The following is an 11,473-nucleotide window of genomic DNA, read 5'->3' on the forward strand; positions in this document are numbered from 1 at the left end:
AGGCGGGGGATCCCCGGGGGCGGCGCGGGGGGGGATCCCCGGCAGGGCCCGGAGCGCGGCGCGGAGCGGGGCGGGCGGTCCCTGCGAGCCGCGGCGGGACCGGGGGGCTCTGACAGGCGGGGAGGGACCCGGGGGTCCCTGACAGGGCCCGCGGCGAGGGGCGGGGGATCCCCGCTGGCGGCGGGGCCCGGTGACAGCGGCGGCGGCCGCGGGGCCGGGGCAGCCCCCCGGGGGTGCGGGCCGGGGTCGCGGGGGGCTCGGGGGAGGGGATGTCACCCTGACAGCGGCCCCGGGGGTCCCGCCGGGCCCCCCCCGTGTTCCGGGCAGCGGGGCTGTGCCCGCGGCTCCGCGTCGCCGAAGTTCGGTGTTTCCCCGGGCACGGCCCCGTGCGATGGGCGGGGGAGGCGGGGGGGAGGCGGCCGGGGGGCTCCCTGACACATATCGCTATTATTTTATGTATTTTTGGGTTTCCGGCTGGTTTACTGGGTCAGTGGCTTGCAGGCTTTCTCCTCCTCCTCCTTCCCCAAAATCACACTCCTGGAATTTTACTCTCATTGCATTGGCAATCCTATTTTAGCTTTATTGACCCTTAATTTGGGATTGGGTGGTTGAGCCTCCTGTATCTCGGCCTTGCCCATCTCTCAGATCAGAAGGCAAAATGTGTTCCTGCCCTTGCCTCTCTCTCTCTCTGTCTCTCTTCCCCCGTGGTCTCCTGACTTTCTAACTCCTGGCTTTGGCCCTGGTTTGTGGTTCTTTGCCCCGTTAATTACAGAACTGGGAGCTACTTGGAATGTGGGTTTCCATCCGATGGCCTCGGGACACGCATTTGCTCTCCTGGTAGCTGAGTGTTGTCAGGAGCCAGGAAGGGAAACTGGAGGCAGTGAGAGCTCTGGGAGCAGGGGCAGAACCTGTGGCTTTACCTTCATCCCCTGAAATATCCTTAGTTTTCGTTTGCAGGGGCACCTTCTTTCCCCGTTTATTTCGACTGCCCTCCTTGCTCTAATATGTGCTGCACCTGCAAAGGCAGGTGTTTTCCAGGAACGTGGGGGTTTGGGGTGAATCCTGTTTTCCATGGTCATCCTGCAGGACTTTGGGACCATCCCTGGTGCCTCTGTGGGAACGGGGAAGTTCTGGCAGCTGCTTGAACATATGGGGAGTGATGGGCTCTAAAATCATCAGCTGTCTGCCTGCTTCAGTTCTGACTCAAAATTAAAGCTTTTCCAAACTGTCTGAGAGTATAAGAGATTTTTTTTTTTTAAGGGGTTTAACTAATTTTGGTTTTAAAGACAAAATTACCACAACTTCTTTTTGGACTTGAGTTACATTTCATTGCTACAGGCAGTCAGCAGTCCCCTAAAAAGCACTTTATGTTGGAGTGATAATAACCAGTGACATAATTTGAGTTACAATTTACAAAAAGAAGCCTTTTTTTTTTTTCCCCCAGTTGTTTTCAGAAGTTTAAACTGTCCCAGAGGGTACAAAAAGCAGTTTAAACCCTTGGTGCACGTTGGTATAAAAGGCAGTTGTCACGAGAGAAAAGCAGCAATAGCACAGGGAGTCACTGGATTACAGGTGGTTTTAAATAGATATTGTTGTCAGAGGGATTGTTGGCTTTTTATTTTTAAAATGGGGATTTCTGGTGCTGTTGGAAGGAAAACACATTCTCCTGCTCCAGTGAGTCCCATCTCCAGCTTTCAGAGGGAAAGGAATCTGTCAGGAGAGCTGCTGGCTTGTTCTGTGACAGGACAGTCCTTGTTGGTCCCTGGCTCTCTGGCCATCACCTGTGGCACAGGAGGGGCCATCCTGGCCCTGGGAATAACCAAGGGCACTGTCAGGAGGGAAGGGACACAACAGGCAAGGATTTCACCTTCATCTTTGCCTGGATGGGTATAAATAGCTGGGTTTGTCCAGAAGAATCCCCTGGAAGGCACTGGATGCAGAGAGCTCCCGGGGAGCTCCTGACTCACACGGGAGCAGCTGGGATAATATTTTAGGAGGATTCCCAACCTGGGACTCGCAGCCTAAGGCAGGAGGAACCTTTGCTCCCGTCAAACGTGGGTTGGTTATGCAGATTTTGGCAATTCCGCGTCCATTTGCATGTGAATAGTGAAACAACCCCGGCGCCTCCGAATTCCACGTGGTGCTTCCAGACTTCCAGTCAGGTCGGGTGTCAGCTGGAGCCGCCTGAGGAGACCGGGAGAAACACTATCTCTGCTTCCCAAGTTTTCCTCCCACTGGAGAATGCCTGCAGGGTGTCATCATGTCTGTCCTCTGCCTGCCTTCCCACAAAACCCGTGGCCGCTCTCCCTGCCTCTGCTCCCAGAGCTCCCGTGGAATATTCTTCCTGACAAGGCCAGGTCCTCTGGGATTTCTGCCTGTCCAAAACACTCCCAGCAGGAGCTGCTTGGGAAGTTATTTTATTTGTCACCTCCTGTAACACAAGCAGGAACTTTGTTCCTGACAAGTGTCTCCATCTCTAAACATTTTCAGGTGATCCAGGGGCCTCCAGCAGTGACTGCTCAGGGAATGTGATGTGGGGAAATACTGTCAGCTTTTATCACACTTCTTATTCTCTGAGAAAACTTCTGAGTGTGGTAACTGCCTTCCACAGCAGGGGAAAGAAGACAAGGAACGTGAGAAGGGGTTGTGGGAGGCAATGGAGTTACTGGTAATATTCTGGGATTTCAGACACTCAGCTGAGTTGGTTTTAGTGTCTCTTGGAGCTGAAGCAATGAAAAGAACCAAAAGAAAAATACCTCCTGAATATGAAGTGAGTGTGTTTTTATGGACCAAACCAGCTGCAGGAATGAAGTCCTGAGTTGATCAGAGGGGAAAAATCTCAGTTAATATTGCTAAAGGGGTGTGGGGAAAAAATATCTGGGATCTGGCAGTGGAAAATCAACCCTTAGCATTTTCTTTCTGGAAAAGCAAAGGATGAGAAGAACAGGAATCTCGAGATGTGACACCAGGGGAATAAGGATGAAACCCAGGTATTAAAACTGTGTGTGGCATCAGAAGAATCTTTAATGAGCACCACGGTGGCACGTGTCAAAACTAGGATGTTAAAATACTTCCTAGTTAATTTTTTTGGGGGAAGAACAATTACAGGGGGGATTTGAGATCTGCAGAACCTGCAGGATTTGCTTTGCAGGGAGATGGTCAGGACGTGTCCTGCTCCTCACTTGTGAGATTTGGTACCTGGCTGGTTTTCAATCCAGCAAAAGTTTTGTTGTCCTGAGATCCCCCGGATGCAGGATAATTCAGAACAAGCCTTGGAACTTCACACAGTGAGAGTGGAGACACTGATAAGTGCCCTGCAGCACATGGTTAAATGTGAGAGTTTTAGGCCTTGAAAGCCCTAAATCATCAAGAGTTTTCAGGGTAAACTCGTGCAGGCTTTTTTTAGCTGCCTCTGAACCGTGGCTGTCATCAGTTGGCTGCTCCTTTGCTTTGACATCCACGAGATTTTTAAGGCACAACCTGCAGGAGGAGGGGAAGGGATCCTGCAGGAGTGGAAGGGATCCTGCAGGAGGAGTGGAAGGGATCCTGCAGGAGGAGTGGAACAGATCCTGCAGAAGTGGAACAGATCCTGCAGAAGTGGAACAGATCCTGCAGAAGTGGAAGGGATCCTGCAGGAGGAGTGGAACAGATCCTGCAGGGTGGGGAGAGCCAGGCACGAGGAATGTGAGGAGTGACACAGAGAAAGTGAGACAAGAACACAGCCAGTGGTGTCAGTGGGGAACAGGAGCAAGGGAAGAACCAAAACACAGCCCTGAACAGGTTGGAGACAGGGCCAGGGGGCTGGAACTTGCTGAGGCAGGGAAGAAGCAGCATCCCTGGGATCCAGGGAGGTGAGACCTGAGAGACAGACACTGTTCTGTGAATTCCTGGGGTAACTGAGGAGTGGGAGAAGGAGATTACAGTGATCCAGGCAAAATGGTGATTAGGGCCAGGATTAGCAGTTTTGTGGTCTGTGTGGAGAGCAATTAAGGGATAAATAAATGACCTGCTCTGTGTTTCAATTTAGTGACTTTGTTTCTGGGCTGGTCCCTGATCCTGTGTTGCCACAGGGTGAGATGTGAGCACAGTTCTGCTTTAATTCCCACTGTGCACTTCGGGCCTTGCAGTTCCTGGGGTCAGTGTATGAGTGTAATCTTCTGTTGGTTTCATATTTTAAGCTTATTAATTAATTTTATTTGTAAGAAAATGACTGAAGTGTTGTTGCTGTTCTGCAGCACTGTCCCTAGAGAAGGAAACAGTTGTGTGAACACGGATTTGACAGTTCCATGAAGGATTGTCCCTTCTCTTGGACTCGAATAATACAAATTCAGGCATTAGCTCAGGGTTATTTTACTGCTGGGCAGTTTTCCTTGGTGCACCAGCATGTGTGAGAAAGCCCATTTTTGGTGACGTGGTGAAGCCTCTTGGACTGGACATTGGGCCTTGATCTGAGCAGTGCCACTAACTCACCCTCTATATCCACGTCACACTGTTCTCCCAATTTTTTTCCACTTGTAAAACAGAGATTTTTATCTAATTACCTCTGGTCTTACGAGCAACAACAGTGGGTTTGGTTGCTGAGGATGTGCTCAGTTGAGAAGCCCGAGCTGCAGATGGAAACCGTGTGGATAATGAGCCCAGAGTTTGGTTTGGGGCAGCCTGGTTTCCAGCAGGTTGTCTTGGGTGTTCTCAGCAGCTTTTCTTGTGCCCCCACTAATCCTGGCAGCTGTTCTCCCAACCTGAGCCCACTGCAGTTGCCTTGGTGCTCTCCAGGATCACTTTTCACACTCCTGGTCCTTCCCCTTGTGTTCCAGAGCCACCCCAAATCCACCTCCTCCAGCTGCCTCCCTAATCCCTGTCTGGCCAGGAGGGCTGAGCTCCTTGAGACCTTTCTGTGAAACTCATTTTGGAGTTGATTGAAACCCTTGAAATCTCACAGCTCACAGTTGAGCCTCAGTGACTGTCTGGAGGGGGAGGACAGAAATCAGGCTGGTTTGGTGCCTGGGATGCACTTTTCAGCACATCAGACCTGTTTCTGACCTATTTCACTTAAAAATGATCAAGATATTTAAATGCTGAAGATATTTAAACACTTTCTGCTTTGAATGCCCCTAACAAAAATATCCTCCCAGGACCTGAAGGGAGCCTGCAAGAGAAAAGAGGAAATTTTTACAGGGGCTTGGAGTGACAGGACAAGGGGGAATGGCTGCAAACTGCCAGGGGCAGGGTCAGATGGGATATTGGGAAGGAATCCTTCCCTGTGAGGGAGGCACAGGCTGCCCAGAGAAGCTGTGGCTGCCCCTGGATCCCTGGGAGTGTCCAAGGCTTTGTGTGTGTGTGTTCAGGAGTTTGTGGCTTGTTTTTAAACCAATGCCCACGTGGGTTAAACTCATCTTTCCTGGTGGCTCAGATGATTAAAATCAGAATATCTCTGGGGTTTGGATGCTTTCTCATGGGGTTCATTCATGTCCTTCCTTAGATGCAGCTCATCCAGTGGGTCCAGACCAAGAGTAGCTGGGCTTTGGTTATAAATGGAAAAATTACTTTGATGATCAATATTAAAGTCCTTAACTGTTGTTTGAAGTGTCCTGTGGATGAATTGGAAATTATATTATAATATTCCCGCACTTTTGATTTTTCACTTATCATTTGAAAGTGTTTTGCAGATAAATTGTGGTTTTGAAGTAGGTGACCAGCGGGGTTGGTGTCTTGGAACATCAGCTCGTCTGAAATGTAATTGTTTGCTTTCCGATTGGTTTAAACCCTAATTTAATTTCTGCTAGGAAATCAAAGTTTACTTCTGTCTGCCTTTTTCCTCCTTGCAGAGTGAAAGATGCTGACTGCCAGTAGTGGAACAGCTCCTCTGAGGAACATATCCCTGTAAAATCTTCCCTAAAAATCACCCGGAGGCAAATATTCCGCCTGTGATGGACCCTCGGAATACTGCTATGTTAGGCTTGGGTTCTGATTCTGAAGGGTTTTCTGGGAAAAGCCCCTCTGTGGCAAACCTTGGCACGTTGGTGGGCAAGGGAGAAGCGGAGCCCGAAGGCTGCAGCAAGGACGAGGAGGACGGGAAGAAGAAGGGCCGGGAGGGCGAGAATGGGAAGAGCGAGGCCCTGAGCGAGGCCCAGCAGTTCTCCGTGAAGGAAACCAACTTCTCCGAGGGGAACCTCAAGCTGAAGATCGGCCTTCAAGCCAAGAGGACCAAAAAGCCTCCCAAGAACCTCGAGAATTATGTCTGCAGGCCTGCCATAAAAACCAGCATCAAGCAGCCGAGGAGGGCTCCCAAGAGCGGGAAGATGACGGATGAGAAGAGCGAGCACTGTCCTCCCAAACAAGTGAGTGGGGTGCCCGTGGGGTGGTTTGCAGGTCCTGGTGTGTTTGAGCTGTGTTGGGAAGCTTCACCATCTCTGCCCCATCGTGTGGTTCCGTGTGACCTCTGATCCTGAAGCTCCTGGAGTTAGAAATGGTTTGATTTCGTGGCTGTTGACGGGGGGAAAGTGCTCGTTCACAGTTCGACACCGTCAACGAGAGATAATTCCCCTGTCAGCTTAAAGTGACATCTCTGGCAAGTGGTGGTGTGATTTTTAGTCTCTTTTATAGAAGAAAGTGGAGGTCCTTGGGGGTCTTGTCTCTGTTGGGATGGGGTTTGGGTTCCTGTTTTCTTGTCTCTCACCTGTCACTGCCACAAACGGCCCGAGCAGGGTCTGGAAAGCAAAGGAGACTTTTCCAGCTGAGTTCCAAACCAGCCTGGGGATACCATGGCTATAAATGGAGTGGCTGGAGGGATGTGCCAGGGGTTTTCCAAAGGGAAGGAGGTAGCCCTGCCTCCTTTTTGTTTGTGTGATCTGCAGGATGTAACAAGTAACAGCAGCAACAGCAGACAGGGAGAACGGGATAAATGGCAAGAATTACAAATAATGTTGCATGGGTGCTAAATTTTGGAAGTGTTGGGCTACAACCTGCTCTTTTTGCCAATCCACATGAAAGTTTTGCCAGTACAATGTTAGGATGTACCCTTAGGTAGCCCTAGCAGGGGAATCCAGCAAGTCCATGGAAGCTGGAGCCCTTCCTTGCTGTGGGATGTCTGTTCCACAGGCCCCAGGGCTGCAGGGTTTCCATCTCTCCCTCCTGTGTCCTGTGCTCAGGGTCCCTTTCAGCCCAACCCATTGTGGGATTCCGTGATTCCAAGGCATAAACTGTGTCCTGAAAAGACAGGTGTGCTGGATGTAAGGGCTGAACTGGCTTTTTCCAGGCTCCACAGTGCAGTTGTGTTGGGTTTTCCCTCCTTGGGAATCAGAGGGGTTTTTCCTCAGCCTGCAGACCAAGAAATTCTCAAAATTTATGTTGCATAACATAAAATGCTGGCAATGGCCTTTATTTCACATTCTTCCAGCTCAGAACAAGCTTATTATTCCTAAGGATTTTTCTGACTTCCTCTCGAAAAGCACTGGAAGAGCAGATCCCAACTTGTCATTATACTGATGTTGGGGTTTTTTTCCCTTTTTCTTCTGTTTTTTTTTTTGTCCAACAAGACTCTGTTGAGGTGAGTTGAGTGTTTGGCCAGCCTGGAATATCCAGCCTGTGATTCCTCTTGATGCCTGAATTCAGGTGGCACCTGCAGCTGCAAATCCCTTCCTCAGGGCAGGTTTAAGGTGAATTAGTGAGGGGAGGGTCGGGTTGCTGGGGTGTGGGGCTGGATGATCCTTGTGGGTCCCTTCCAGCTCAGGATATTCCATGATCCTCTGGTTCTCCCAGCAAAGGGCACCGTTGCATCTGGAGACTCTCCCATTGCATCAAGAGAGTTTTTACCAGGGAAAATAATCAGGATTTGGATTTGGATGGGGACAGGAGGGATTTTTCCCCCTTGACGTCTTTGTTTGTGTACCAGGTTTTCCTTCAGGAGATCCATCCCATTCCAAGTGGAAATCAGGAAGGGAAGCAAATATTACTGATATTATATATATGTATATATGTTATATATACATAATATGTATGTATGTATTTTATATATGTGTGTATTTTATATATATGTAAAATAAGTATATATATATAAAATAAGTATATATATCTTTTATATATATATTATAAGTATATATGTATTTTATACATATATAAGTATATATGTCTTTTATACATATATAATATAAGTATATATGTCTTTTATATATATATAAAATAAGTATATATGTATTTTGTATATAATACATATATTATAAATATATCATAGTACATATACATTATGTAATATACATATATTATACCACATATATTATGTGTATTATATATAATAGGTATATTATTATATTATGTATCTGATATAATAATATATCATATATAATATATGTTATAATACATTAGTGATATTATTGATATGTGACACCATTGATACCATGGTGGGTTGTTAGAAATGACAGCAAACAGTGTCCTGCTGAGTCCTGAAAAGGGACTGGAAGTGTCTGTGTGGAAATAAATGGGAACCATGGCTTAAAATATTCCTGTTTTGAATATAATACCCCAGGGATTTATTTTTTTTTTGTCTTATTGCCATGAAATAAAGCAAGTTTTAGCTCTGAAAATTACCCTTCAGCAGAGGGAAGGGATCCCTAAATCTCTGCTTTCGATGGGGAGGAGGGGAAAGCAAATAAATGAGCAGCTCAGAGCCGGGTGTGGCCTCACCTGGAGCTCTGACACTGAACTTCCCCTTCTTTTTGAGGAGGAATAACGGGTTGGAGTGAAGATGTAGCACTGGCAGTGCACTGAGTGAAGGGCTGAGACACAAAGAGGAGCAGTGGAATTCCTCTCCTGGGAATACCAGGAGAATTAAAACAGGAGGAAAACCCTTGGCACTTCCACGTCTGACAGGCTTTTCCTCCAGCTTGGTGCTGACAGGACTGCTGAGACTTGGGGAGTGTCAGCAGTTGTAAAACCAGAGGGTTTGTCTGCTTGCTGTGAGCGAGGGGAGTCACTTGGAATCCCAGAATCTCTCAGGCTGGAAAAGCCCTCTGGGATCATGGAGTGCAGCCCTTCTGTTCCCAACTAAACCCTGTCCCCAGGTGCCACCTCCCTGGGGGATGAGGATTCCTCCTCTTCCCTGTTCCAGTGTCCAACCACCCTTTCAGTGAGGGGAGTTTTTCCCTGTGCATCTGCAGTTTGTCCTCCAGAAATGTGTGGACATACAAGTTAATAAATATTTTTTTTCTCACAGAAGAGGAAAGAGAGACTTAAAAAAGGCCGAGATTCACGAGTGTGAAGAGGAACAAAATTAGGAGGTGCTGCAAGAGCCAAGGAGCATTTAATCTGCTTTTTTGACACTGAGTGTGGAACTGGGATTTCTTCCTTTCAGGAAGTGTCCCGTGGCAGGCAGACATTAAGCCCAAAAGCCTGAGCCTTGAACATAAATACACATAAATACACATTTTTGGCCCTGTTCAGGGGCAAACCTCTGTTTTCCCCGTGCTGGAGGGTGAATGTAGGCAGGGCCATGGCAGAGGGGCAGTGGTGAAGGTGTAGCAACCAGGAAGAGGTGATAGTAGCAGCCTGTGTAACTCTAACTCAGAGTGGTAACACGGGGCAGCAGGTTGGGACTCGCCCTCCTGCTCCAGCTCCTTATTCCTGGGTGAAAACTGCTGAGTGCAGGATTCTGGAGCTCTCTCTCTTGCCCTGGGTCGTGCAGGGAAAGCTCTGCAGGGAAGTTTACTGATGAAATCACAGCCACCCAGAGGTAACAAAGCTAAAGGAGTGATTTCTTTTTTTAGTACCTTGAGAATATTTCCTGCAGCATCTGGGACATAAGTTTGGTCTTTTTTTTCTTTCCCTGGTCCTTCGTTCAAACTTGCTCTTAGAAAAACCTGCAAAGTCTCAGCGGTGAAAAACAAACAGCAGACACTTCCAGTGGTTATTATTTGGGGAATTCTGTGGGATATATTGATGCCACAGTTCCTGTGATTCCTCAGAAAGCTCGTTGGAATTGTGGCCCAAACACTGGCCTGAAGTGCAGCAGCTCAAACAGCGACGGGGAGATCTGGGTGTGCACATAAAAACCCCTTTATTGCAGTTTCATTAACAAGCTGGTTCCTTTCTGGCTGTTCCAGAGGGTGGAAACCAAGAGGATCTCGGGGTTTGCAGTTTGGTTTTAGGGTGAGGAGTGTGAGTTTGACACCAGGCTGGAGAGGAGACCCCCCTGCTCTTGGGAAAGATCATTTGCTCCTCAGCCTTTTGCACACAAGTACCAATCACCATCACAGTAAATAATAAACCCTGGGATTGTGCTCTAACAGCAGATGCTTTTTTTAGAATAAAGTCATTTTTTTTTGCTGTTGGTGCCTGTGGTGACTCTGGAATCACAGAATCATTCGGGTTGGAAAGGAGCTTTAAGACCATCAGGTCCAACTGTTCTCCCAGCGCTGCCAAGGCCACCAGGGATGGATTGTAACTCATTAACAGTTCATATCAAAACTACCTGGAATTTTTATTCCTGAAGTGAGTGGTGCAAGTCTGGAAACCGTGTGTCCACACGGGAGAGCTGGAATTTTCAGTTCAGCTCAGTCCCAAATTTAGAATGACACCAGTTTGATGGAAACTTCCAGGTTTTGTGCAGTTGTTTTGGGCGATGCTTTTAAGCCAGACAGTTGAACTAAAGGTGGCCCAGGAACAGATTATTTTTTAAAGCACAAAGTGCTTTTTGGTGTAGTGTTATCTCACCCTTTTGAACAGCTTTGCCCCCAGATGAACCATTTCATTCCATCTGAAACCGGAGGAACGTGGAGCAGGGCTGGAAATCTGGGCTAACGAGGCACAGAATTCCAGGAAAACTGTTTTAGACCATTTTTTTTGGTGGCTTTGTCACCTGGGTTGGGCTTCAGGTCTGTCCTTCCCACCTCATGGAGTGCCTGTGTGGGCACCAGGAGTTATCCCAGGGGAGCAGGGCACCTTTCCTGCCCCTGCTGCACTCGACAGGCCTGGGTTGGAGAGTATTCCAGGGGGAATTCCTGAGCATTTCCATAGGATTGGAGCTGCCCTGGGAGAACTGGGCTGAGGGACAGGGTGTGCCTTTGGCCACGGGCTGTGACACCACAGCTCTGCCCCGGCACTGGGGGGTGACCTGACCCCAAAAATCCCTGAGGGAGAGCTGAGATCGGGGACCCAGGGATCCCAGGAACCCAGGGAGAGCTTGGATCGGGATCCCAGGGACCCAGGGAGAGCTTGGATGAGGGAGGCAGGGATCCCAGGAACCCAGGGAGAGCTTGGATGAGGGAGGCAGGGATCCCAGGGACTGAGGGAGAGCTTGGATCAGTGATCCCAGGGACTGAGGGAGAGCTTGGATCAGGGAGCCAGTGATCCCAGGGAGAGCTTGGATCAGGGATCCCAGGGACTGAGGGAGAGCTTGGATCAGGGACCCAGGGATCCCAGGGAGAGCTTGGATCAGGGAGCCAGGGATCCCAGGGAGAGCTTGGATCAGGAGCCCAGGGAT

The 11,473-nt window shown here is 48.8% G+C and overlaps 1 protein-coding gene across 1 annotated transcript in view; it reads left to right on the forward strand.

Annotated features, from left to right (window-relative positions):
- Positions 1-5,806: 5,806 nt before the first annotated feature.
- The window catches only part of ASH1L (ASH1 like histone lysine methyltransferase), a 56,718-nt gene continuing 51,051 nt past the window's right edge, over positions 5,807-11,473 (forward strand). Inside the window, exon 1 of the mRNA XM_027669320.1 lies at positions 5,807-6,338. Within this exon, the coding sequence (XP_027525121.1) occupies positions 5,928-6,338 (411 nt within the window). The 5' untranslated portion in view covers positions 5,807-5,927. The remainder of the gene's footprint in view (positions 6,339-11,473) is intronic.

The sequence above is a fragment of the Corapipo altera genome, unplaced genomic scaffold, assembly GCF_003945725.1.
Source record: "Corapipo altera isolate COAL_440 unplaced genomic scaffold, ASM394572v1 198, whole genome shotgun sequence".
NCBI classification, from domain to species: Eukaryota; Metazoa; Chordata; class Aves; order Passeriformes; family Pipridae; genus Corapipo; species Corapipo altera.